We start from the raw sequence: 25,641 nt of genomic DNA, 5'->3' as shown, positions 1-25,641 counted from the left end.
AATGACCTCTATCAGTCTGGAAAGGGTTCAAAAACACATTTCTAAGGATTTGGGACTCTAGTAAACCACATGGACAGCCATATCCACAAATGAAGGAAATGTAAATGATATATGTAAGTGTGATGAATATGTAAAAATGTACAAAAGGAAAAAAAGAAATCCACTGCTTTGAATGTGTCCCTGTCCCTGCAGGGTTCACAGCTGCCACCTAAGCAGCACCACACCTTCACCTGCAGTCACCTGTATCCTCCAAGACACACCCAGCACTCCTCTTGCTCCACCAAGAGGAAACAAATTTCAGATTTGTGATCTCAGACATGCACTTTTTACCTGCATCTCTGGAAGTTCCTGGAAAGAGATAAACTAAAGAGACAGATGATCATTTGTGTTTAAGTTTCTGCTGCATTTTTAGTCACTATTTAATTCAGAAAGCCAACTGGTTTAATTTTTCTCTACTTTGGTTTTACAGAAAGAGGTAAGATCGCTGCCACTTTTGAACTTTATCTTTTCTCTAATTTTCCTTTTCATAACCTTCCAATAACATTTGCGTGTGTGTTAGATAAGAGTCCTCAGTAATGTAAGTACAAAACCCTAAAATTAATTTCCTCCTTTTGCAGATTAAAATGTGCTCCTTCATGTTTCTCAAATTCATGATGGTGCTATTCAACTTCTTTATCTTTGTAAGTATGTTTCCACTCTGATTACACATACAGCATGACTAGGAAGATGTTGAGGCATGGTTGTGAGACACTCATTTACTGAGTGACATTCGTAGAAAAAAAGTTAAAAAAAAAACAAACAAACAACCTGGAAAATAATTTCCCTTTCCCATTCAGTGCAAAAAGAGATGTTACATAATCATCTCTGACCACTCTGAAGGCCTAAATAATACTTTTTCTATACCAAAGATTTTGCCTGGTTGTTGCAATTTTTACCTCATTAACTTTAAAGGCTGTACATTAATTATGCCACGTACATCTTCACCTCAGTCTTACCAATGTTAAGCTAAGTTTGCTTGGGGTCTGGGCTCACTTGGGTTCTTGCTCTCCCAGGTGAGCTATAGATGAGATATAGCATGAGCCATTTTCCTCAAAATGGAAATCATCGGCTGAGTGCTGCTTGATAAATTTGGTGCAGCAGCTCTCAAGGTGCGGCGATTGTGATGTCCATCTGAAATCTAAGACAGCACAGGAGAATGATGTAACAGTTATTTATTGGTCATGAAGATCTTGCTTTAATGTGAACGCTCAAACATATTTTTGCAACTGCAGCTCCCTTCAAAACATATCTAAAGCAGACGTTTTTTCAAGAACTAAACCCTGTTGTTCATAGTGGCAGGAGAAAACTAAATAAGTGAGCACGTATAGGAACATTAACGGATAGCAACTAAGACTGTGTTTCCTTATCTTCAGTGATAAATAAATAGTGTGAGTACATATGCATAAGTATTAAATGTAGTAAAAGCGAGAGCTATGAGCACACAAGCCCCTTCCTGCTGTTCAGGTGCATACAAGGTCCAGGTAATCAAATGCTAGTTAAAGAGAGATAAATCTCATAGGGAACAGGGAAGCAGCTAAAATATGTCACATCGGACAGAGAAGTGAAATGAGGGGCAGCTCAAAAGCCCAGTTATTTCAAAATGCTAATCATGCAAAACTACTATAGTAGAGTCCAAACAAAATCTGAATCTCACACTTAATAATCAAAGTGTTTAACTGTTCAAGATTATCTTAACATATGATTTGTACTTCTCCACTGAATCTTCTAATCTGTGAATGTGTTGCTCATGATCAAAACACTAGTAAGTGGCTTGAGAGTGTGCTAGGACAGCGGTCCCCAACCCCCGGGCCTCGGACCGGTACCGGTCCGTGAGTCGTTTGGTACCGGGCTGCGAGAGTTGAGGCTCAGGTGTGAAATGTATGGTTTTCAGGGGTTTTTTCGGTTTTGAAGGTTATTTTGTTATCGTTTTTATCGTTGGGTCTTTTCACGTGTGTTATGAATAAATCTTCTTTTTTCGGTACCGGTACTAGTTTTATTTTGTTGTATTTATCCGCGACACCTTAAAGGCCGGTCCGTGAAAATATTGTCGGGCATAAACCGGTCCGTGGCGCAAAAACGGTTGGGGACCGCTGTGCTAGGAGAAACAGCAAGCCTCCAGGATGGCACATCAATATGTTGCATTGCCAGGAGTTGGACTACCTGCCCAATGTCCGTAGGTTCCACGTAACACCTCATGCTACCAGTAGTTACACCGGCCCTAAAAGGAAAACTGGTGAACTAGTGGGGATATCTCATTTTGGCCCCTCTAGTGAACCCGTTGTTAATTTAATAAACACCAATGGAGCTGAAATGTATTAACAACCTTCTCTGCATCAGTACTGACTGATGGTATAATTGTTTAATGTGCGCATTGAAGAAGATATCCTGGTTAAAAATGACTCCAAGATTCCTCACAGTGTTACTGGAAGCCCAGGTAATGCCATCCACCATGTGTACACCATGTTTTTATACACCAAGACTTTAGGGAAGAGTAGAATCCTCATGGTTTTATCTGAATTTTGAAACAGGAAATTAAAGCATCTAGGTCTTTATGTCTTTAGGACATTCCTGTAGTTTAAGTATTTGATGTGTGTCATTTGGCTTTCTTGATAGATAAAGGTATGCATCATCTGCATAGCAATGAAAATGTATGCTACATCCTCTAATGATATGGCCTAAGCGTCCTAGCACAGATACCTGTTAACCTCAGTGTGTGAAGAAAACTCTCCATTTACATGAAAAAAACTGGAGTTTATAGATGGATATGATTCAAAACACTGCAGTGCAGCAACTTCATTACCTATGGCATGTTGTAATCTCTGTAATAAAATATTATGGTCAACAGTGGTGAAAGCTGCACTGAGCTCTAGCAGGGCAAGCATAGAGACAAGTCCACTGTCAGAGGCCATAAGCAGATCATTTTTGATCTTCACTATTGCACTTTTTGTATGTGATGAGTATGATCAAACCAGTTAGCTGTTTTACAACTATTCTATAATTTACCTTATAATTAGGCCAATATCCAAAATTATAACTCCTGGGTCAAGTGATGGCTTTTTAATACTGCCACCTTAAAGGGCTGTGGTACATAGCCCATTAATAAAGATAAATCTATCTGTCTATTCTTCTATCACTTTCCAAGCTTTTCAAAGTGAACTAATTCCCCTGAGGTTCTCTTTTCATTCCCACTGTAGCTTTACTCTCCCCTTATTGGAGCCTTTGTTTCTCATTCTGCAGCCTGTTATTCAGTCACAGTCCACTAACTGTAAGACTCTTTCTGTTTCTATAGATGACAAAGATATTGTTTCTCCACCACTAGCACCAATTCTCAGTCTCATAAAACCTGGTTTACTCCCATTCCCTTTGCAATGTAGATCCTGAAAAAGACATCCAAATGCATATAACACACCGTCAAAGGTCTCAAAAAAGGTGAAAACTGTGCCAGCTGTGATAAGTGTATTTATAGCTGGCACACTTTTCACTTTTTTGTAGATGGGGCATGATGGTGACAGAAATGGGGTTTGAGGGGAAATATGCTTCTTGCATTACATTTAGTCGACAATGCTATGATGAACTGAACAGGCTGAAGAGACACCCCAGAGTAAGAGGTGGAGAGTGAAAACAAGAATAAATGAGAGAGTCAAAAACAAAGAGAATGTGTAGGAAAGACAAAGACAGGAAGCAGGAGATTTTTCCCATAAGGGACATGTCAGTGTCTGAAAGAGTGCTGGAGTGTGGAGTGCTGGTTCCTGATATGGAGCAGAAGGGGGTCCCATGACTGAAACCAGTCTGATAGAGCCTGACTGCTCATATGAGGCTTCAAAGTAGGGTGAGTGGAGGGTGAAATACACAGAGGGGAGGGAGAAGGTTAAAAGGGTATAAAAGAAAGTGAAGAGAAAGTCAAAGATGGAGACATGAAGGAGGAGCCGGAGAGATCATGGCAATTACATTTTATTTATAGAGCACATTTTATCATACATACATATAGTTAGAGTTCTGCAAAGAGAGCATTACAGTAGTTTGTTAGCAAATGCAAGTAGAATCAAAGTACAACAGCTATCTGGTGAACAGAAATTCACCAGAAAGTATCACGCAGCAGTGAAATCAGCAATTGAATTGACTACTGACTTATGACAGCAAGACATGATATAAAATGTGATCCAATTTTAAATTTGCCATAACTCTTTGTCATGTTAATGAAAATGTATTAAATATTTTTACATGATTAATACAGCAGCAAGACAACATCACATTTAGCCCTTATCATATTGACCTTTTTTCAATTGTTATCCATATTTATCTCGCTCACCAAACCTAGAGACTAATATTCACTGGGCTTCACTTTGATGTTGTGTTGTAAAGCACCTGGAGATAACAGTTTCTGTGAAACAGTGCTGTTAACTACTAAGCTATTCGGTGAATGCCCATGGGGATACTGGACACATACGTAGTGTCCAGTTTTTGTAAAGCTGGAGATGGAAAAATTACACTGCAGTCCATAAAATTAATGGAGGATAGTAACATTCTCTCTTTGTTACGGGCAAAGCGGTAATCCTGGAGCCTTCCTCCAGAAACCTGAAGGCTGGCTTTCTCAAACAGCATTGGATGATTATTGAATCGGTTCCTGGTCAATGAGCCTGTGTGAATTAAAGGTAGTGACATAAAGATGCTGTCATTTTGCAGATGCCTTCACACAGGTCAGAGAAACTACTGTATATTAATCCCAGAGGGAAACTGAGTTGTCATAGCAGCAAATATACACCAAACATCAAGCACTCATATAAAATGAGTGTAGAAACAGAAATATTGATAGAATAAATATTAAGAAATGTTAAGAATAATAAATATTAAGATAAATACATAAATAGAGATAGGTATAAACATAAATATACATATAAATAATAGCAGCGGGAAGGAAAGACCTACTGTAACGTTCCCTCAACAACGAGGTTGAAGGAACCTGTTCCTGAAACTGCTCTTCAGATTGTCCAGTGTGTTATGGGGGGGGGGGCTGCATCATTGCCTGCGGTCTTGCCAGCATTCTGTCACTGATCACCTCCTCCAGGGTGGCGAGCTTCATGGCAACAACAGACTCTGCCTTCTTGATGAGTTTGTTCAGTCTGTTTGTGTCCTTTGCTTTGATGCCTGCAACCCAGCACGCTACAGCAAAGAAGATGGTGCCTGCAACAAGAGACTGATAAAACATATAGAGCAGCCTGCTGCAGACATTGAAGTTAATTGGGATTTTTATAAGATGGAAAGAGGAAAAGAACTTTTATTTTTACCCTCAGGGGCTGCTGGCATGAAATCTAGACACAAAGACTACTACACTGTCTGGTGACACCTCTGTTTGGATTCATAACACATCATTAAATAGTCGGAAATTGTGGTTGAAAGAATTTATCTGTTGTCTGTAATGCTCATGCATCAATCTAATTGGTGCAGCATGTAATGTTTTGTAATGTGGTTTCTTAAGTAACGGCAATGGCTATATCCATAGGGAGGCTTACTTGATTGTGGACCAGTGTGAGACACTACAGGTTGAAGACTTCATGAACCAAGCAGTTTTTTTTTTATATTTTAAGCTGGTTTCCTTCTATTAGGCTACATAGCCATTTTTCTCATTAGTGCAAAGAAATATCCAAGATACACTTTTGGTTACTTATTTGACTACACTCTGTGTATTAGAAATATATGCAAATTAGTGCATAATAATGATGATGACCCTATTTGTCTTTTCAAACATAAAAAATGCAGGAAACATAAGGAATGCTACAAGTGTCATTGTAGTAGTTATTTCATAATTTCTTTTTACCTGTAAATACTACTTTACAGTTAACATTACAATGCATAGCTTAAGCTACAGTCACCCTGGGGAAAGCAGTAATCTGATATAACAAGATCAGCGTGAGGCTGTCTGTCTGAGATTATAACTTGTTGATTTGTCAGCTCTGTTAAAAAAAACAATGTAACCAATTAATGTATCCAATAATACAATTTAAATGATTCTGTACTAGTAGAATACATTGAAAATAACAGTGAGAGTGAGGGAAACAGAAACGGACATACTATGTTAAAATTGATGCACTGCTCTTGACGCATGGCAAAGTAAATGCAGAAGTCAATAAAGAAATAAAAAAGTGAACTGAACAGATCATCCCATTTTCAATTAAACAATTTAATTTACTTATTTTGTCAAATGGGAATTACTTGCACATACTTAACAGAAATTTGCAATGAACACAATTTTTTCTTAAGTGTACAGTATATGGATCTTGTTTCTCCTACAGATGGGTGGCCTCACTCTGCTGGCATTGGGGATCTGGGTGAGCAGTGATGGGGCTTCCTTGCTACAGATCTTGAGACCTTTCTCCAAACAAAGTACCCAGGTGGTCAATGTTGGCTTCTTTTGCATTGTCATCGGGGCTGCGCTGGTGCTGCTGGGAATCTTGGGCTGTTATGCAGCCCATAAGAAGAGCAAGTGTCTACTCCTTACAGTAAGTGGACAACTCCTGCTTTAGACGATGGCTAATAAAGTACCTGAACACTGGCGTAACAAATAAGTGTGTAGCAAACAGTAACAAATAGGAAAAGAACAAATACTGGAAGGAAAACCATAGGGTGCACGCAGAGTCACTCTCTGTGTGCATTCAGATGGAGAAACTCACTTGGTGTGCAGAATTTTGAAGCTGATAATGAGTCACTAATAGATTTTCCAGGCTCCGGAGGCCTAGACAATCTTCTAATATTTTTACTACCCTGTCACGTCAGTCACTGATATCATGCACAGTTTCAGGTAGTCGTTTCAGTCTGTCTTCAGAGTCAATAAAAGTTTGTCACCTGTAATTGCTTAAATATTATTTCAGTGGAATCATATCTCAATCACATCTCAATGGAAAGTTTGAGCAACTAAAGAAATAAGACTAAATGTTAAACTTCAATTCATTAGATGGAATAAAACAGCAATCATGGATTAATAATCCATATATGTATTGCTTCACTGCTTTTAAATGAGGACACTGATATTAAGATCAAAAACACTAAAAATGATACTGTGTGGTTTCATGAAGTGGCCCACATTTTTTTTGGTATCCCACCCATCCTTGCTTTTACACTGGGTTCATCAGCCACCCTCCTTCCTCATCCATATCAGCAACACCACCAACCCTTGTACAACACATTGTACATTATTACACTCATTAGCGAAGACGTTAACTACCTCTTAGCCCACTGCAGTGAGTAATGAGGAGCACAGGCAGCACATTTTGCCCCTGCAGCGCCCCCATCATGTCTACAGCTCCTGGTGAGTTGAATGACAGCAGAGGAGTATATTCTACAACTGGCATCACAGTTAGCAGCAGATATTTGGCCTACCTGAGAAACTGCTGTAATGAACTAAACATAATAAATGAAGATGGATCATCAGCTCTGTCCTTTCAGCATAGACCCGTGTACTCACTGTCCATTGATTTTACAACAATGCGACTATAGATAAGCTTTTTTTTAATCAGTATATTTGAAAAACCTTGACACATTCCCCTCTTCTTCTCTCCCTGCAGTTTGCCTCCATCATGCTCATCATATTCATTTCTGAAGTGGCTACTGGAGTCGTAGCTTTGACCTACACCTCGTTTGTAAGTTTTCATTTCCTGCATCCATCCTTTTTCTCTTTGTCCATTACTCTCATTCCTTTTCCTTTTCCTTTTTCTTTTGTCTTTTTTTATTTTTCTCATCTAGTTCTGCTTTTTCTCCCACCCTTTCACCTCATTGTGCTATTGTCTGGATTTTATCTCAATATAAATTTTCTATCTTAGCAGTGGACTATTATTGAATTATGGGCTTTATGTCCACCTCACTACATTTCTGCTACTTAATGACTCTGGGATAGCCTGGGGCTGTGTGCACTGTCTCTCACTTTGAACAATATATTACTCTGAAATATAAAACCTAAAGCATTTTATATGCAAAACAGCCTATTTAGATATGTGTTCCCCTCTGTCTGCCTTCTCTCTCTCTCTCTTTCACTCACATACACACACACTCACACACACACACCTGCATACATGCATACTCCATTTTCATTTAGTGCCACACCAAGTAAAAATTAAAAGGAATTCAAAGGCGCTGTGAAAAGGGAGGTTAGTGAAGACTGGGGTCCTAAGAGAAAATCGGTTGTTCCTGAAATTCCAGAGGCAAGAATGGTAATCTAATACTTGGCTTTCTGCAGCTGGGAAATGGGGAATAGAGCAGAGGGAACTCTGCAGTGCTTGAAAATTTCATTTAATTTGTTTGAACTTCTGCTATTGATAAACCAGTTTAAGCTGCAGGTACACACTGCAAAAAGTATCACAAAAAAGGACAAAAACAAGCAAAAACAAACAAAACAAGCAAAAGAAAGTCCTGTAGATTATAACTGCTAAAATATTTCCCAAAACCAAAAACTGGAGGACGTTTTTGGTTTTGGGAAAAGGCGATGGAAAAAGGTGCTTCGACTTACGAACATTTTGACTTACCCTCTGGAACGAATTAGTTTCGTAAGTCGGGCTTCCACTGTACAGTTTGACTGGCTCATTATTATTTGCCAAGTGGCTGCTGCATTTATTTCTTTAACTTACTCTAAATTTCTACTGATTCTTCTCTACTAATTTACTCAGTCACATACACATTCATACAGCATTTACTACTCTATGACATAACATTCTCATACTCTCATACTCACACACACTGACTCCAATGAATGTGGTTGTAACTCAGAGGGCAACGCATTATTTTGCCCAAGGATACTTCAACATACAGACTGATCCATCCACTATGCTCCAATTAGTTGATGACCTATTGTACCTCCTGAGACAGAGCTGCCCCATATCATTTGTATGATAATCCAGTGAAAACAACAATCTCATGTATAGTGATGATGACAAATGGTGTGCCACCTGGCTAACCTTTAGAATTGGTGACAAAGGGCATCTGCGGTGGAAACCAAACAGACTTATTGTTGGCCATTATAATTTACCATTTGCCCACCAGCAGGCCCATTTTACAAGGAGTTTTTAAATGTCAATAACTCTGTTACCATTTGTGCTAGAGACAAAATGCTTTGGAAAGAAGAAAAAGTGAGCTTTACAGGGATATTGTGTTATCATGGTAGCAGAAGACATCCACAAGGTAGTACTGTCTGAACATGGATGTAAAAAAAATCAGGTCTGATTAGATTATTTAACACGCGCTTCACATTTTCATATTCCTCAACCATTTTGGGCTAGAGAGAAAATTCAAATGGTTCCTAAAAGATGTTAATTATTTTTTCATTTTGCACCCAAAATAACAAAATAATCCATTGGACCTGTACAAATCTTGGCCAATAAAGGATAAACTACCTCAGTGATCTCGTCCCCAGACTCTGCTTCCTCTACAGAAGATGTGTCAGTGAGATTAAGGAGATCCTCAAAGTATTCCTTCCACTGGTTGACTATATCTTCAGTTGAGGTCAGGAACACCCTCTGCACACCAGATTTTTTGGCTTCAGCTACTGCTGAGCCACATTCTGTTTGGCTTGCCTGTACCCATGAGCTACTTCTGAAGTCCCACAGGGTAACCCGCTGTTCCGACCAGTTACACCCCTCTAGGTCTCACTGTTGTTGCCCACAGTGTTAAAGTCTCCCAGTAGGAGAAGGTTCGGTATTCTGAACTGCCATTCTGTGCATAAGCACAAATGACAGAACCCATTCTCTGACCCAAAAGGCAAAGGGAAGCGACCTTCTCGTTCATTGATGTATGTGTGTGCAAATACTTTAAAACTGAGGCTTTTGAATCAGCAGTTTTTGAACTAAATTGACATATATACATATATATATGTATATATATGTTGAGCGATTTAAATCTTTTATGCAGTTGCCCTGATGTTCTGTTAAAGATTATTTTTTGCAGTGTCCAGGTTTGCATTTAACTTCTTTCTCTGGGTGGAATGTAATATATTATGTTCCTGTTCAATCCTGAGTGTGCCACCTATCAAACAAAGAAGCTATAGGCAAGTGTGTTGGTGGTTGTCCTTGGAGACTGAACATTGAGCTGCTCTCCTGCTGTCGTTCTCTGAGTTTGTTAAATTCAATCTCTCCACTCTCATTTCCAAAAGCTGAGCAAACCAAAGCCAACCATGTAAACGGCAACTGGTGAGACACGTTTTGACAACAGAGAGCATGCTTGTCTAGAGAAAGTGAGGAGTGGGTCCAAGCTATTGCCTGAACCCCCATTAAATGTAAGATATAACTCAGCTTTGTTTTCATTAAAACAATTTAATGTGCTCTTTGTTATCTTTAGCATCATTTGTTCATTGCAGACATGGTAAGTTCCATCGTGGATATTAATGTGTGAGACCAGCTTTCCATCTCCTGCTTTTCATAAGACACAATAAACAGTATACCAGTGGAATAATGAAAATGGACAATATACATCTAATATGCATATATATAGCTGCCTGTGTAAATATGTAAAAGACAGAGGAGGGTACAAATAAAGGAGGATATAAATAAAGACCTGATCTATCATGTATTACTTATCTGCAGCATAAATCTGCCTTTTGGTTTCTGGGTCTCTGCTGCTCATCTAACCAGGAAGTCAATAACCTTCAGGTAGTCAGAGTAACTGAGATTTCCAGCATGTATTATGAGAAGCTGTCAGTGGTTGTTGTCATGGTTCTGTTTGTACAAAGTGACCAAAGTGGAGATATATTACAGGGCTGATATGATATGAGTTATGAGTACATGAAATAGATGTGCTGTGAAATAGATGTGCTGTGATGTTTAGTGACACAACAGTTGCGCCACTTTAATTCTTAATTCTTATCCTTACTTAGAAAATGTTTAAAAACCAAATGCCTTAAAAAAAAAAAACAAAAAACCCCAAAAAACAAGAGGAATATAAATGTATGTTGTACTGATACATGTACAACAGATTTTTTTAAAAAGTATTGAACATGCCACCAATTTTCTAAGTAAATATATTTCTAAATGTGCCATTAACATGAAATTCTGATTAGATATTGGTAACATCCATTCTAACCCACACATGCAATAAACCAAAACATACATGTCCATGTTACTAAACAGTATTGAGCGCATTAGAAAGGGTAATTTCACCATAGACCAGCCATGGTCAGGTGTTCCCCACAAGAGTTCACACAGAGCAGTGAACAGAATTCTCAGAAGGGTTAGAAGAGTCAGAGTTTTCCAAGAATCAAGGACCACTTCTGGAAAGCTACTTCTTGCTGGCACGTATGGACGTATCCAGTGGCACAGTGCTCCCAACTACCGTCTTATTGCATCTTCCAGCAATGCACTGATCATTTTTAGACATCAACCTCAGACAGAACCCGGACTTTACTTTGGATTGGACAGACAGTATCCCACCTGAGTTTGTGAGACCACCGAGTGCTCTGTTGCTTTTTTTAGGAACAGAAGGCGACACATAGGTGGTGAAGCCACGTAGGTGAAGCCAACGGCAAGATGTGCTTCATCATATTTTCTAATCTTTGGCTTGGACAGAAGTTGGTTTGGAAACATATTTGGCGATGTTTGGAAGCCCCCCAAAAAACTCTGTCCATTATACTAGCAGTATCCAAGCATTCTCTTTTTTTTTTTTATTATCATACCCCCCCCCCCCCCCCCCCCCCCCCTCCCGCAATGGCTCTGTTCCCCCACTTTGGGAACCTCTGCGCTAACCCAACAACCCGCTAACCCAACGAGCAAAAACATGACTAAATATGACAATTATGACAATTATGACAACTAACCCACTCCTATGAACAAATGAGTATATCACTTTCTTTGGAATTAGTTGCTTTGATTTTTATTTATTGCTTTCTTCTTAACATGTATGCCATACAAGAAAAGATACTGTTAATTATTTGAAAAACAGCAACATACTATAGAGCAAGAGATCACTAATTTAATAAAAGATGAAGGTGGAGATTTTGATCATGTGTAAATGTGTTCATACCACTCTACATTGATAGATGTACAGTGCTAACATCTCCTGCATCGCTGAACTGTGTATTACTTCAAGCTCTTTGTTGCTTATCCACTGTGTGTGTGTGTGTGTGTGCGTGCGTGCGTGCGTGCGTGCGTGCGTGTGTGCGTGCGTGTGTGGGCGAATGCACGTGTATGCATCCAACAGAAAGTGACAAGGCGCAGGGCAATTGACAGTATTGAATTAGCCTCCTAGTAATATATCTTTCTGATTTTAGCCTCACTTGGGGGGCACATTTAATCGTGACTTGTATCGCAGCATCCCCTTGGGATACCCCATGTATCCCATTCACTGTGCACGCATTCAAACATGTCCACCCACACAGAGAAGCTAAAAAGAAAAGAAAATAGGGCTGTACATGGCTACATGCATTTAGAGTACATTTCTGACCCTCCCTACCCATCAATTAGGTCTTTGTGACAGTACGTGATAGGTTTATTTATCAAAACAGAAATAGCAATCTGCAAAGGAAAGGAAACAAAGAAGGGAGGACATGAGGGCAAGCTATCCTTGTCATGATGCGGCTCTGTGCAGGCAGGAAAGGCAGGCAGGATCCAATTGCAGACTACACGGGGGCAAGAAAGTGAACTCAAAAGGCAGCTTTATTGCTGACACAAGGGGAAAACGATACAAAAGTAAACTGGGAAAATATAACCTAAACACACGGAGAGGCACACAAGTAAACACACAGCCATGGATCGCGACACGGAGCAAAGGAAGACACAGACACTAAATACAAGAGGGATAATGTGGGAAGTGAGGACACATCTGACACAGTTTACCTAGACATCACAAGACACTAAAACTAAACATAACAACCTAGCGAGTATAGATAGAAAGGATTGTCACTGGGTAATTTTGACCCAGTGACTTTAGAAACAAAATATAAAATTCAGACTAGATGTGTCCAGTGAGGATATATTTGTTTATATATGATGTCAGTAAATCAGTTTTTTCCACAGGCTGAGGGGATCTTGAGAGCGTGGGCGACTCCTGCTCTACAGAATCAATATGGTAATGATCCTGCTGTCACTAAGCTCTGGAACAGCACCATGACACAGGTACAGGATATTGTGTTTTCCTATTCTTGTTATATGTGTTTAGAACTTTATATATATAAACTGTATATACATTCACCATTGATTTATGTATACCTGCTTAACTGCATATTAACATATATATCTGTTCTGCCAATCACATGACAGAAACAAATGCATTTAGTCATGTACAAAAGTGGTTTAAGGGACTTGAACATGGCATAGGTGCTGATGCTAGACAGGCTGGTCTGAGTATTTCAGAAATCGCTGATCTACCTGTATTTTAGAACATAGTCATCCTACAGACAATGATCTTCAAAAGAGAAAATATCCAGGGAGTGAAATTCCTTGAATGTTGGAAGTCAGACAAGGTTGGCTGGGATGCTTTCAGCTGGTAGGAAAGCAACACTAACTCAAATAACAGACAATTGCAAACACATTGTCTTGTCGGATGAGTCTGGATTTCTGCTGCCTGAACAGGATCTAGTAACCATTACAAACATCCAACAAAGAGTGTCAAGCATGAACAGCACCAGTTGGACAGTACCAGGCCCCAACATGATTCACATCTGCTTGCTGAAGAACTAACTGCACTCCATGAGCACCTGGCAGCAGAAATGAACCGGTTGATAACGGACAACACGTAGCTGGAATGGATAATTGAAGGCTGGACAGTGCTGATCCCCAATGTTCACAGATCCTTGGGGATCAGAGGGGCAAAACATCAGCTACTGGTAAACAGAGCAGTTGTTCAAGATGCTCTCCCCCCACTGTTCTTTGTAGGCCTGAACTCTTTAATCCCAGGTGATTGACAAGACTGATTACACACACTGCTTACAGAATAGAGCAATCGTTAGCCACCTCCTCTACATGGATGATATCAAGCTGTATGCCAGGAGTAAACAGGACATCGATTCACTTATCCATCCCACCAAGATCTACACCAGTGACAGTGGAATGCTATTCGAACTGGAGAGGGAACAAACAAAGAGAGTGATGGTAGTCAGAACTGAGGGGATTGCAAAACCAAAAGGGAACATTGCAGACACTAAGAATAGCGAGAATTACAGGGCAATCTCACAGGGATGTGGGAATCATGAAGCGGCTGCCAGGAAAGTTGCAACCACCAAATACCTGCAGAGACTAAGGCAAGTCCAGAAGAGTTAGCTGAAAGAGAAGAATGAGATTTAGGCAAGTAACACCTACACCCTGCTGGAATATATGTCTGAAAGAGGAGATAGAAACCACTAACATCAAGACAAGACAGTGCCTTTAAGAAAGGACCATTATGTAGATAACCCTCTTCACATATTTTCCTGCGGCATGAATAACACAAGAATGTCATCCTTCTTTCAGCTACATTGCTGTGGTTTCTCCAACTACACTGATTTCATGGGCTCTAACTTCCAAAATGCAACTGGAGGCAGCCTGCCTTCCATCTGTTGCAGGACCAACAACAACACTTGCACCCCAGCCCAGGCAGAGTACAGCAATGTGCAGGTGAAATTACCATATTATACATTGTGCAGCTCTGGCATGAAAACAATGACAATTCAAACAAGCTAGTGTTTAGCAGGAATACTATTCTGTCCCTCCTGTTATTTCTAAGGCATGTTTTTTATAAGTTTGTTATATGGCGGGTCATAATCATTCGTTCTGTAATTAACTGTTGCAACATGTCAGAAAATATGTTTATTCCTGATCTTGTCTGGGCAAAGCCTGCCATCTAGTGGGTTGACAGGGTAGCACCATGTTAGAGCGCAAGCAGTGGTTTTCTCCCAGCGCTCGACAGGGAAGGTCCATTTGGCTGTGTCTCTGTAAATTCCTGCATCTGACGCCCTTGAAAAGGCATAATCTGTAAGTGTGGCAAAACGGTTTATTGTTCCCACTTATTAGTACCTTGTTCAGCAAAGTAATGAGCTTCTTGTGTGTTTAGCGAGTTTGTTACATTACTAGCACAAGCTAGCTGTTAGCCCTTTGTTTAGCCTGCTAACATGAAGCATACCAGCATGTGGTGTTAGCTGTATCTCTTACCATCTCTGTATCTCTTGATTGTGTAGTGACTGTTTACATAAGTCAACAATATTTAATGTAATCTTTGTGTATTTGTATGGAGAGTGAATACACTGTATTCTGTTTCTGTTATTACAGTTTTACAAAAAAGGAAAATAAGGATCAGTAAAGCTCCGAAGAATGGCACGCGGTCTCCTGAGTGTTTACTGAAGCCATTTTATGTTTAGCTCACTGCATAAGCTGGATAGAGACATTCAGCTGAGGGCAGAAGAGTAAAAAGATTGTCCACGCATCAAGTGCACTGCCAGGATCCTGAGACACTCCAGCGACAGCAATCATGTCCAACCACGGGGACACCTCGCAGCTTTCACAGCTGGAAGTCAGGTCGGAATGCAGATCAGCAGCTTCACGCCGGTCAAACAGCTCAGCAGCTTCACGCCGGTCAAACAGCTCAGCAGCAAGCCTTGCTGCAGCACGAGCACGAGCTGAAGCCGAAGCTGCTCGAGCAAGAGCAGAATATGCCAAACGCCAAATAGACATGGAGGTCGAAAAGGCCCGGATGGAGGCAGCGCTAAATGCTCTGAAGCAGGAGGGAGAAGCAGAAGCAGCACTTGCAGCTGCAAGGGTCCTAGAGGCTGCAGTTCTGGACCAAGCAGAGTCTGTGAAGCCACCAGACATTCCTGCCACAATAGCTGCGGCTGTCAGCCGCACTCAAGAGTATGTAGATACCCACTTCCACAATAACACTAATATGGAAGGTGAGTCAAAACACAGTAGAGAGCAAAAATGTGACTTAGACAACACCCACACTACAGGGCCGGACATATCAGCAGCAGCTGCGTGTGGGTACCCCCCCAGCTCTCCACCTGTTTGGCAGCCCAAACTTCCACCTCCCCATTGGTCCAACTATGTTGGAGCAGCCAAACCACAACGACAAGCAGATGTATCAGACCTCGCTGCCCTCCTCTCGCGTCGTGACCTACTGACAGCAGGACTGACAGTGTTTGATAACAAGCCAGAGACTTATCTAGCATGGAGATCTACGTTTCACAATGCCACTGAAGATTTAAACCTAAAGTGCAGTGAAGAACTCGATCTGCTCACTAAGTGGCTTAGTGGGGAGTCTCTCCAGCATGCTCTGAGAATCAGGGCTGTCCATGTTAACAATCCAGAAACAGGTCTCCAGCGTTTATGGCAAAGGCTAGACAGGATTTATGGCTCATCAGAAGTTATTGAAGCTTCTCTGTTCAAACGCCTAGAGAGCTTTCCCAGAGTTACTCCGAGAGACAATCACCTTCTACAGGAACTTGCAGATCTCCTCCTGGAACTTGAAGCAGCAAAAAACGAAGGATATCTGCCAGGCCTCAGCTTTCTTGACACTCCAAGAGGCATAAACCCAATTGTGGAAAAACTCCCACATACCCTGCAAGAGTCATGGATCAAACAGGGGTCCAAGTATAAGAAAGAACACAGAGTGCACTATCCGCCTTTCTCCTACTTTGTCCAGTTCGTAAATAGCAATGCTGAAATGAAAACTGACCCCAGCTTTATCCTACAAAATTACAGCACTGGGCACATGAGGATAGAAAGGCCGCTGGTGAGACAATCACATTTTAGAGCCCCGCTAACAGCAAACAAAACACAGGTTGGCACACCCAGCAACAAATCTAACACTCACTCTCTTGATCCCGACAAACGGTGTCCAGTACACATGAAGCCCCATTCACTTGCAAAATGTAGAGGGTTTAGGATGAAAACACTGGATGAGCGGAAAAGTCTGCTCAAAGGGCTTTCGATCTGTTACAAGTGTCTCTCATCAACAGAACACAGGGCCAAAGACTGTAAAGCTGATATTCGTTGTCTGGAGTGCAAAAGCGATACCCACATCTCCGCCATGCATGCCGGGCCACCCCCTTGGAGAAGTGGGAGCTTTGATTCTACACCAGAGGCACACGGCGGGGAGCCAGACATCCCGAGCTCCACAGTGACTACATCTAACTGCACTGAGGTATGTGGACAGGGACAACAAGGACGGTCTTGTTCTAAAATTTGCATGGTGAAAGTATATCACAGCACAGCCCCTCAAATGAAAACGAAAATGTACGCAATTTTAGACGACCAAAGTAATGTGTCACTGGCTCGTTCTCCCTTTTTTGACATGTTTAATGTACATGGTGAAGCCTTTCCATACACAATGAAAACATGCTCTGGCACAACGAACAAAACAGGCCGTAGAGCTCACGGCTTTGTCATTGAGGGTGTGGACGGAAAAGTGTCCATACCACTACCAACACTGACAGAGTGTAATCAGATTCCTGACAACAGGAGTGAGATACCCACCCCAGAAGCTGCAGCTGCTCATCATCACCTAGCTCACATAGCTGCACAAATACCCCCTCTTGATCCAGAGGCAGATATTCTCCTCCTCTTAGGCCGTGATGTAATTCAGGCTCACAAGGTTCGACGCCAGGCAAATGGGCCCAATGAAGCACCTTATGCCCAAAAGCTTGATCTTGGATGGGTAATTGTTGGGGATGTTTGCCTCTCGGGAGCTCACAGACCCACATTGAACTCCTACAAGACTAACATACTGGATAATGGCCGCCCCAGTTTTCTCTCTCCCTGTGGCAACAGAATCTACACAAAAGTGAAGATCACAGAAGAATGCCCCCTTTTTGAGAGCACACAGGTCAAAGATGAACTGGGCAAACACATCTTTCAACAAACTACTGATGATGACAAAATGGCACTCTCTGCAGAAGATAAGACGTTTCTGAACATTATGCACAAAGAGTTTGCTAAAGATGATGCAAATAACTGGGTCGCCCCCCTGCCCTTTCGTCATCCCCGACGTCGCTTACCCAACAACAGAGAGCAGGCTCTCAACCGCCTCATGTCCCTACGGAAGACATTAAAGAGAAAGACGGAGATGAAAGATCATTATATGGAGTTTATGAAAAGGATCTTCGACAAAGGTCATGCAGAAAGGGCACCCCCTCTCAAACCCCACCAAGAATGCTGGTATCTCCCACACTTTGGTGTTTACCACCCCCAAAAGCCAGCAAAAATCAGAATAGTCTTCGATTCAAGCGCCCAGTTCGAAAATGTGTCTCTGAATCAAGTACTGTGTAAAGGCCCAGATCTCAATAACAGCCTTGTGGGCGTGCTTCTCAGATTCCGAGGTGACCCACATGCTGTGATGGCTGACGTGGAGCAGATGTTTCACAACTTCACGGTCAGAGAGGACCATCGTGATTATCTGCGTTTCCTGTGGTTCCGCGATCACGACCTCGATGGAGAAGTGGACGAGTTTCACATGACAGTCCATGTTTTTGGGAATTGCCCGTCCCCCTCAGTTGCCATCTATGGACTCAAGAAGACTGCTGTGGAAGGAGAGAAAGAATATGGCAGTGATGTAAGGGAATTTATTGAGCGCCATTTTTATGTAGATGATGGGCTAAAGTCATTTCCCTCTGAGACCCAGGCGATTGACGTCCTTCACAGAACACAAAGGATGCTGGCTCAGTCTAACATCCGCCTTCACAAGATCTCATCCAACAGCCCTGTAGTCGTCAGTGCCTTCCCAAGTGAAGATCTAGCCACAGGCCCGCAGGAACTCCAACGTGGACAACACGCCCCACTCATGCAACGCAGCCTTGGGTTAGGCTGGGACCTGTCGACAGACCAATTGTCATTTCAAGTTGAAATCAATGACAGGCCTTTCACCAAACGTGGTGTATTGTCAGTCATCAACAGTTTGTATGACCCACTCGGCTTTGCTGTGCCAGTCAGCATCGAAGGCCGCTCCATTCTGAGAGAGATCTCTATGGACATTAGCGAATGGGATGCACCGCTGCCGAGGGAGAAACAGGACAAGTGGCAACAATGGAAAGATTCCCTAAAGCACTTACAACAGCTCAAGATCTCCCGCATGTATACATCCATCTCACTATCTGAATCTCAGAGAAAAGAAATGCATGTTTTTTGTGATGCATCCACAAAAGCTGTTGGAGCCGTCGCTTACCTGAAACTCACAGCAAGCAATGGGCTCAGTGAAGTTGGGTTTCTTCTTGGAAAGGCCAGGCTGGCTCCAAAACCAGACATCACAATTCCAAGACTGAAACTTTGTGCTGCTGTGCTGGCTGTAGAAGTGGCGGAAATGGTCCAGCAGGAGCTTCACACTACTATCGATGAGGTGAACTTCTACACCGACTCGAAGGTGGTCCTTGGATATATTTTCAATGAAAAAAGACGCTTTTATGTGTATGTGCATAACCGTGTGGAGCGCATTAGGCGTTCTACCCAGACCCACCAATGGCATTACGTACCCACACAGCTAAACCCAGCTGACCATGCCACACGAGCACTGCCCGCTGAGCATCTGTCTCACTCTACATGGCTTAGCGGACCTGCCTTCCTTACAGATTCAGGCCAACGACAAATACAGAAAGAACCTTTTGACCTTGTTTGCCCTGAAAACGACACTGAGCTGCGCCCAGATATCGTATCCTGTGCCACCTTTCTGTCAAAAAAAGAGCTCGGGACCACAAGGTTCGAGAGATTCTCAAATTGGAGTCGTCTGCTAAAAACTATTGCCAGACTGCTGCACATTGCCGAGTCGTTTAAAGGTGAAACAGAGAGCACATGTCATGGATGGCACAAGTGCAACAACTATGCTACAGAAGAACAGCTCCAGCAGGCCAAGGTTACTATCATTCGTGCAGTTCAAAAAGAGGTGTATGCGGATGACATCAAGCGCATGGAGCAGAGTGAGTCCATTCGCACACAAAGTCCACTTAGCAAGCTGAGTCCTTACATAGACGCTGATGCAGTCCTTAGGGTCGGTGGCCGGCTCGCAAGAGCTCAACTGTCAACAGATGAGACACACCCCATGCTCATTCCCAGTAAACACCACATAACCCAGCTCATAATCAGACACTTTCACGCACAAGTATGTCATCAGGGCAGACACTTCACCGAAGGTGCAATCAGAGCTGCAGGTTTTTGGATTGTCGGTGGGAAAAGAGCCGTCAGTAGTGTCATCTTCAACTGTGTCATATGCCGCAGATTAAGGGGCAAGCAACAAGAGCAGATCATGTCAGATCTACCAGAAGACAGAATGTGTACAGACCCTCCTTTCACGTGTGTGGGCCTAGATGTTTTTGGTCCGTGGCCTGTTACAGTCAGAAAGACACGAGGAGGTCAAGCAGAGGCCAAGAGATGGGCAGTGATCTTTACGTGTATGAGCACTCGTGCCATACATATCGAAGTGATAGAAGCAATGGACACTTCATCTTTCATTAATGCTCTGCGCCGTTTCGTTGCCATGCGAGGTGCTGTTAAACTACTCAGATCCGACTGCGGCACAAACTTTGTGAGTGCTTGCAGAGAACTCCAAATCGACAAGAAGGGTTGTCATAACGACAAAATCAACAAGTATCTTGGAGACAGAAGCTGTGAGTGGCAATTTAACCCTCCACATGCATCGCACATGGCTGGATCTTGGGAGCGCATGATTGGCGTCAGTCGGCGGATCCTTGACGTAATGCTGCTGCAGCACGGAAATGCAAAGCTCACACATGAGGTGTTAGTGACATTCATGTCGGAGGTCACTGCAATAGTCAACTCAAGGCCACTTACCACAGTTTCTGCTGACTCAGAGCATCCTGAGATTCTCACTCCTGCCATGCTACTCACACAAAAGGTTGGTGCGCCCCCAGTACCACCAGGTCAGTTCCACGATCAGGACCTGTTTAGAGCGCAATGGAGACGTGTACAGTACCTAGCCAACATCTTCTGGGGACGATGGAGGAGAGAGTACCTCAGCGGACTACAGGGTCGTCGCAAGTGGAGGGCATCAAAGCCCAATCTACAAATTGGAGATGTGGTCCTGCTCAAAGAGGGACAAGAAAACAGGATTGACTGGCCACTAGGGCTAGTCACAAAGACCTTCCCCAGTCAAGATGGCAGAGTAAGGAAGATTGAAGTCAAGATCATCCGCAGTGGCGAATGTAGAGTGTACCTGAGACCCATCAGTGAAGTCGTCTTGTTGGTACCTAAAAGCTAAGTCTGAAAGACTCTTAATATCCTTTGTAATAGTGGGATTCAGCTTTAGTTGGTGTGACGTCCTGCAGACGTCAGGCGGGGAGTATTCTGTCCCTCCTGTTATTTCTAAGGCATGTTTTTTATAAGTTTGTTATATGGCGGGTCATAATCATTCGTTCTGTAATTAACTGTTGCAACATGTCAGAAAATATGTTTATTCCTGATCTTGTCTGGGCAAAGCCTGCCATCTAGTGGGTTGACAGGGTAGCACCATGTTAGAGCGCAAGCAGTGGTTTTCTCCCAGCGCTCGACAGGGAAGGTCCATTTGGCTGTGTCTCTGTAAATTCCTGCATCTGACGCCCTTGAAAAGGCATAATCTGTAAGTGTGGCAAAACGGTTTATTGTTCCCACTTATTAGTACCTTGTTCAGCAAAGTAATGAGCTTCTTGTGTGTTTAGCGAGTTTGTTACATTACTAGCACAAGCTAGCTGTTAGCCCTTTGTTTAGCCTGCTAACATGAAGCATACCAGCATGTGGTGTTAGCTGTATCTCTTACCATCTCTGTATCTCTTGATTGTGTAGTGACTGTTTACATAAGTCAACAATATTTAATGTAATCTTTGTGTATTTGTATGGAGAGTGAATACACTGTATTCTGTTTCTGTTATTACAGTTTTACAAAAAAGGAAAATAAGGATCAGTAAAGCTCCGAAGAATGGCACGCGGTCTCCTGAGTGTTTACTGAAGCCATTTTATGTTTAGCTCACTGCATAAGCTGGATAGAGACATTCAGCTGAGGGCAGAAGAAATACTGTTTGCCATGCTCTGTGGCGTTCCAGGTCCAGTTCACTGATATGTAGCAGACAACTGCCAGCTACATATGTAGCTGTTAGTGACCACTAATTAGAATCAAAATAGAATCAAAAGAAGTGAAAACAAATATTCTGTCATGCTATGAAGTTGTCTGGGGACTGTGGGCCTGGAAGTAAAGCAGGTTTCCTACTAATTTGAAAGTTGGTAGTTTGATTGTCAGTTCCTCCGGTTCACATGTTGAAATATCCTCGGCCGAGATTCTGATGGCTTTATATTAGAGTATGTGTGCTAGACAAGATGGTATGGCATAGAATAAAGCACTGTATGAATGTGTGAGTGATTGGGAGTATGAGACTTGTATTATTAAACTGCATTTCGAGGGTTTAATTCTAGAAGAAAAGTGCAATTTAAGTATGGTTGTTAGATAAGAACTTACTATAGAGACCAAAACCTGTAAAAGACCTTTTTAATGCTGTAATATTAAATATTTTTACATAGACATAAATGGTGCTAAGCATAAATAAAGTTTATATTCCTGGTATTGAAACCATGCCACCCACATTGTAGTTCATTACTGACACATGTAGTGGTGTGAAAATGTGTGGAACATCCTGCCCAATGACAACAATGTCCAGTAAAAACAATGGAAACTGTCTACTGCAGCTATTTTTTTGTTTTTTGCCATACGTTTTTAAGCTTTAACATTTTTTCAGGTTAACTTATCTTCAACTGAAGTCTCATTGTAGCTCCTGCATGGATTGAAATTCCACAGTCATTCTTTTTGCATAACCTCAGAGCTATGCAAACAAATGAAAAACACCAAAACGTCACTAAGATTTTAACAGTGGGGGACCATGTATGTCTAAATTCTATGACGGTAGCAACAGTTAAAATATTTGATTCTGGACCAAGTGTTGACTGCCCCAAGCATCTTGATTCTGGCCTAGAAATGTAGTGGATTTTGAGCCAACCATTATTTTGCAGTTTTGCGATTGTTATTTTTGCATTAGTGTCTGCATGAGTGTCAGCCATGCGTGTTATGATGATGCATTAGGAATTAACCAGAGCCCATTTCCTATTAGGGCTGTTTTCAGCAGATCCTGATGATCATCAAAGAGAACGCTAGCACCATGGGAGGCACTGCTGCAGGAATTGGATTACTGGAGGTAAAAACTCATGCAAAGCTTAAGGATGCATTCAAAACCTGTTTATGTCATTCTGTTTGGACTCTTACACTTTTGTTTCTCCAGATTGCTGCCATATTGGTATCCATTAATTTGTACTGCCACCTGGATAACGAAGATAGCTGAGAGGTCTTCACAGAGAACATTTTGGGAGTGACAGATAATTTAATTAAAAATCAAATCTATATTAACATCACTCTTATTCTTTTTATGCAATAATTAGCTATAAAGTCATATTTATTATGTAAAAAAAACATCATATATAAGTTTCTGTTAGAAGTAGTACACTTTTACCAATATCATCCTTGGTTTTCAATGTTGCCTTTTCAAAAAGAATGTATGTATAAAATAAAATATTTCAAACATTTGTTGAATATGTTTCAGTGTTGGGTTATTTTTTTCAACACCTTTTGGGTTTTGCTTTTTTTTTAATATCCACATTTAGTGGCCACAGTTTCAGATCTGCAACAAAAGTCAGAAAGTCAACTCAGTATAAGGACCTAAAGGTAGAAGCAAACGAAAAACTGTGAGCTGAAGAGGTTCAGTCAGCGAGCACCCAGAACAAAATGATTTAGTTTAACTAACAAAAACCTTTACCCATATTTACCCATATTTAGTGGAGAGTTGAACAAAAGTCTGCTGTGGAAACAAATTGCTTCAGGTGACATATGCTAAATGTGATGTGAAAGAAACGTAAATGGCGGACATGACATCATATTGACGATGAAAATGAAAATCTAAAGTACTGGAATTTACAATAAATGTTTTTTTTTAAAAAGGATTTTTAGATAGGACCAATACCATTTGCATTATATATGATTCCTCTATGGAGTATAATTAGAAGGCCTTGCATAACAATGCCACAACACAAGAATGTGGATGACATATGCAGCTTGAATTGTTCATGAAACCACATAACACGCACCAATTATTTAAACTACAGGAATGTCTTAAGGACAAAGATGATCATTAATGTCCTGCTTCTAAATTCAAGCCTTCAGCTGATCCAAAATGCTGCAGAGTACTGATGTAACTTTTTGGCTTCTTCTCACTGGGTCCCTGTTAAATCCAGAATCAAATTTCTAGATGACGGCGTAGTCTGAATGTTTATGTTTTCTCTGTATTATTGTAATATTGCAACTTAATATTTTTACCTTTTTAAGACATTTTTTCTCTATTTTAATTTCAACTGTTTATTCACTGCTCTTGAATTAATGCTTTCAAACATTATCCATTAGCCTTGTTCAAACAGTCATTTATAACCAAAAAATAACAGCAAGAAGTACAGACATGGCTGACTTTCAAATGAAAAAGGAACAGCATGTAAGATATTTGATCAAATGAGATCATGTTATATTTATTACACAGTTATACTACAAGTTGTAGAGTTCTGTATAAATTGATCGAGTTCCTTCTGTCATGGCTGCAGTTGTGTAGTGAAGTGAGAGTGAGGAGACCCTTAAATTTTCAGCAGGCACACTAATCTATAATTTAGATGATGCATGAACAAAATGTCTTTGTATGCTATGAAACATGTCACTCATAATGATGAATGCACAGAGAATTTCCATTCATCTCTGCAACTGCTCTTGTTCCCACAGAACCCCCTCATCTGCACCATTTCAAAGTTTAACATCTAACTGATCTGAGACCACGGGTGAAGATCCTTTTCTTTTGCTTTTGTTACAAAGTCATTTGAAAATAATAATAATAACAATAATAATAATAAATGAAAGATTAAAGAATACTATCACTGACATGCAATTCAATTCAGATCCCCCTTGTCATGCCCAAATAATCTCAGTGTTTCAAAAAATTTCACAATGTTGAACAATGGTCCTTTAAAGAGATGCATGTCCTCTGCAGCATCTACAAGCCAAACTCTGATGAGTGTAAAGCCTCAGATCCGTTTCATTTTGATTGCTGGCTTAAATATAAAGTAGAATTTAAAACGCCTCTAGAAGTCTGCCTCCACACACATACATGCATCATAACATGTGGCTCTCCTTGAACAAAAGAAAAGACTGATGTCAGTGGGGTTAATCACCAAAAACAAACAGTTTAGCTGCAAAAGTTGGACCTCAAAGGATAGGAAGCCGCACTCATCCTTGGTCAGCCACAATGAATACAGAAATCCACCGAGTCCTGAGGATTTGCATACATTTCCCTATGTGGTTTTTGCCTCCCAGTTCCTTTGCATGCCTCTCATGGGAAATCTGGAGGCAGCTCTCTTCTCTCCCACACACACTCTCAGAACAACAAGAGCTTCTGGTTTATTCCATGAATATTATACACACAATAAATCTTTATTTCTGAATTATTAAAATATTGTACAGTACAGCCTTGAGGGGGGAAAAAAAAGAAAAGCAAAAAAGCATGAGAGTGAGTTTAAAAAAAATCTTTATTCATCTCCAAGATAAAAGAAACTCATACATGTCAAACTGCATTCAAGTCCACAAATCCTCCTCTGTCACTCATACGAAGCG

General features: G+C 41.3%; 1 protein-coding gene and 2 long non-coding RNA genes across 3 annotated transcripts; all 3 read left to right on the top strand.

The window, feature by feature from the left end:
- The first annotated feature begins 319 nt into the window (after positions 1–319).
- tspan1 (tetraspanin 1) lies at positions 320–23,531 on the top strand. The gene is made up of 8 exons (XM_026148267.2): positions 320–475; positions 618–680; positions 6,330–6,536; positions 7,599–7,673; positions 13,026–13,124; positions 14,457–14,600; positions 23,054–23,137; positions 23,222–23,531. Exons 2-8 carry the CDS (start codon positions 624–626, stop codon positions 23,279–23,281), a joined length of 726 nt encoding a protein of 241 aa, XP_026004052.1. The 5' UTR covers positions 320–475; positions 618–623; the 3' UTR covers positions 23,282–23,531.
- On the top strand, positions 14,847–15,299 carry LOC145421363 (uncharacterized). Its single transcript, XR_013902696.1, has 2 exons — positions 14,847–14,957; positions 15,252–15,299. It is a non-coding gene; the product is annotated as an uncharacterized LOC145421363 (long non-coding RNA).
- LOC145421364 (uncharacterized) lies at positions 21,427–21,879 on the top strand. Its single transcript, XR_013902697.1, has 2 exons — positions 21,427–21,537; positions 21,832–21,879. It is a non-coding gene; the product is annotated as an uncharacterized LOC145421364 (long non-coding RNA).
- Positions 23,532–25,641: the final 2,110 nt, after the last annotated feature.

This window comes from Astatotilapia calliptera, chromosome 17, assembly GCF_964374335.1.
Source record: "Astatotilapia calliptera chromosome 17, fAstCal68.1, whole genome shotgun sequence".
NCBI lineage: Eukaryota > Metazoa > Chordata > Actinopteri > Cichliformes > Cichlidae > Astatotilapia > Astatotilapia calliptera.
The sequence above is the reverse complement of the archived record's forward strand: the minus strand, read 5'-3'. Positions and strand labels throughout refer to the sequence as shown.

What these genes read in the sequence shown, in the direction of transcription:
- tspan1 (XM_026148267.2), top strand. Translation starts at nt 624, where the DNA reads ATGTGCTCCTTCATGTTTCTCAAATTCATGATGGTGCTATTCAACTTC. An exon ending in TATTCAACTTCTTTATCTTT is followed by an intron (nt 681 to 6,329) that starts GTAAGTATGTTT and finishes TTTCTCCTACAG; the next exon opens with ATGGGTGGCCTCACTCTGCT. An exon ending in GGAACAGCACCATGACACAG is followed by an intron (nt 13,125 to 14,456) that starts GTACAGGATATT and finishes TCCTTCTTTCAG; the next exon opens with CTACATTGCTGTGGTTTCTC.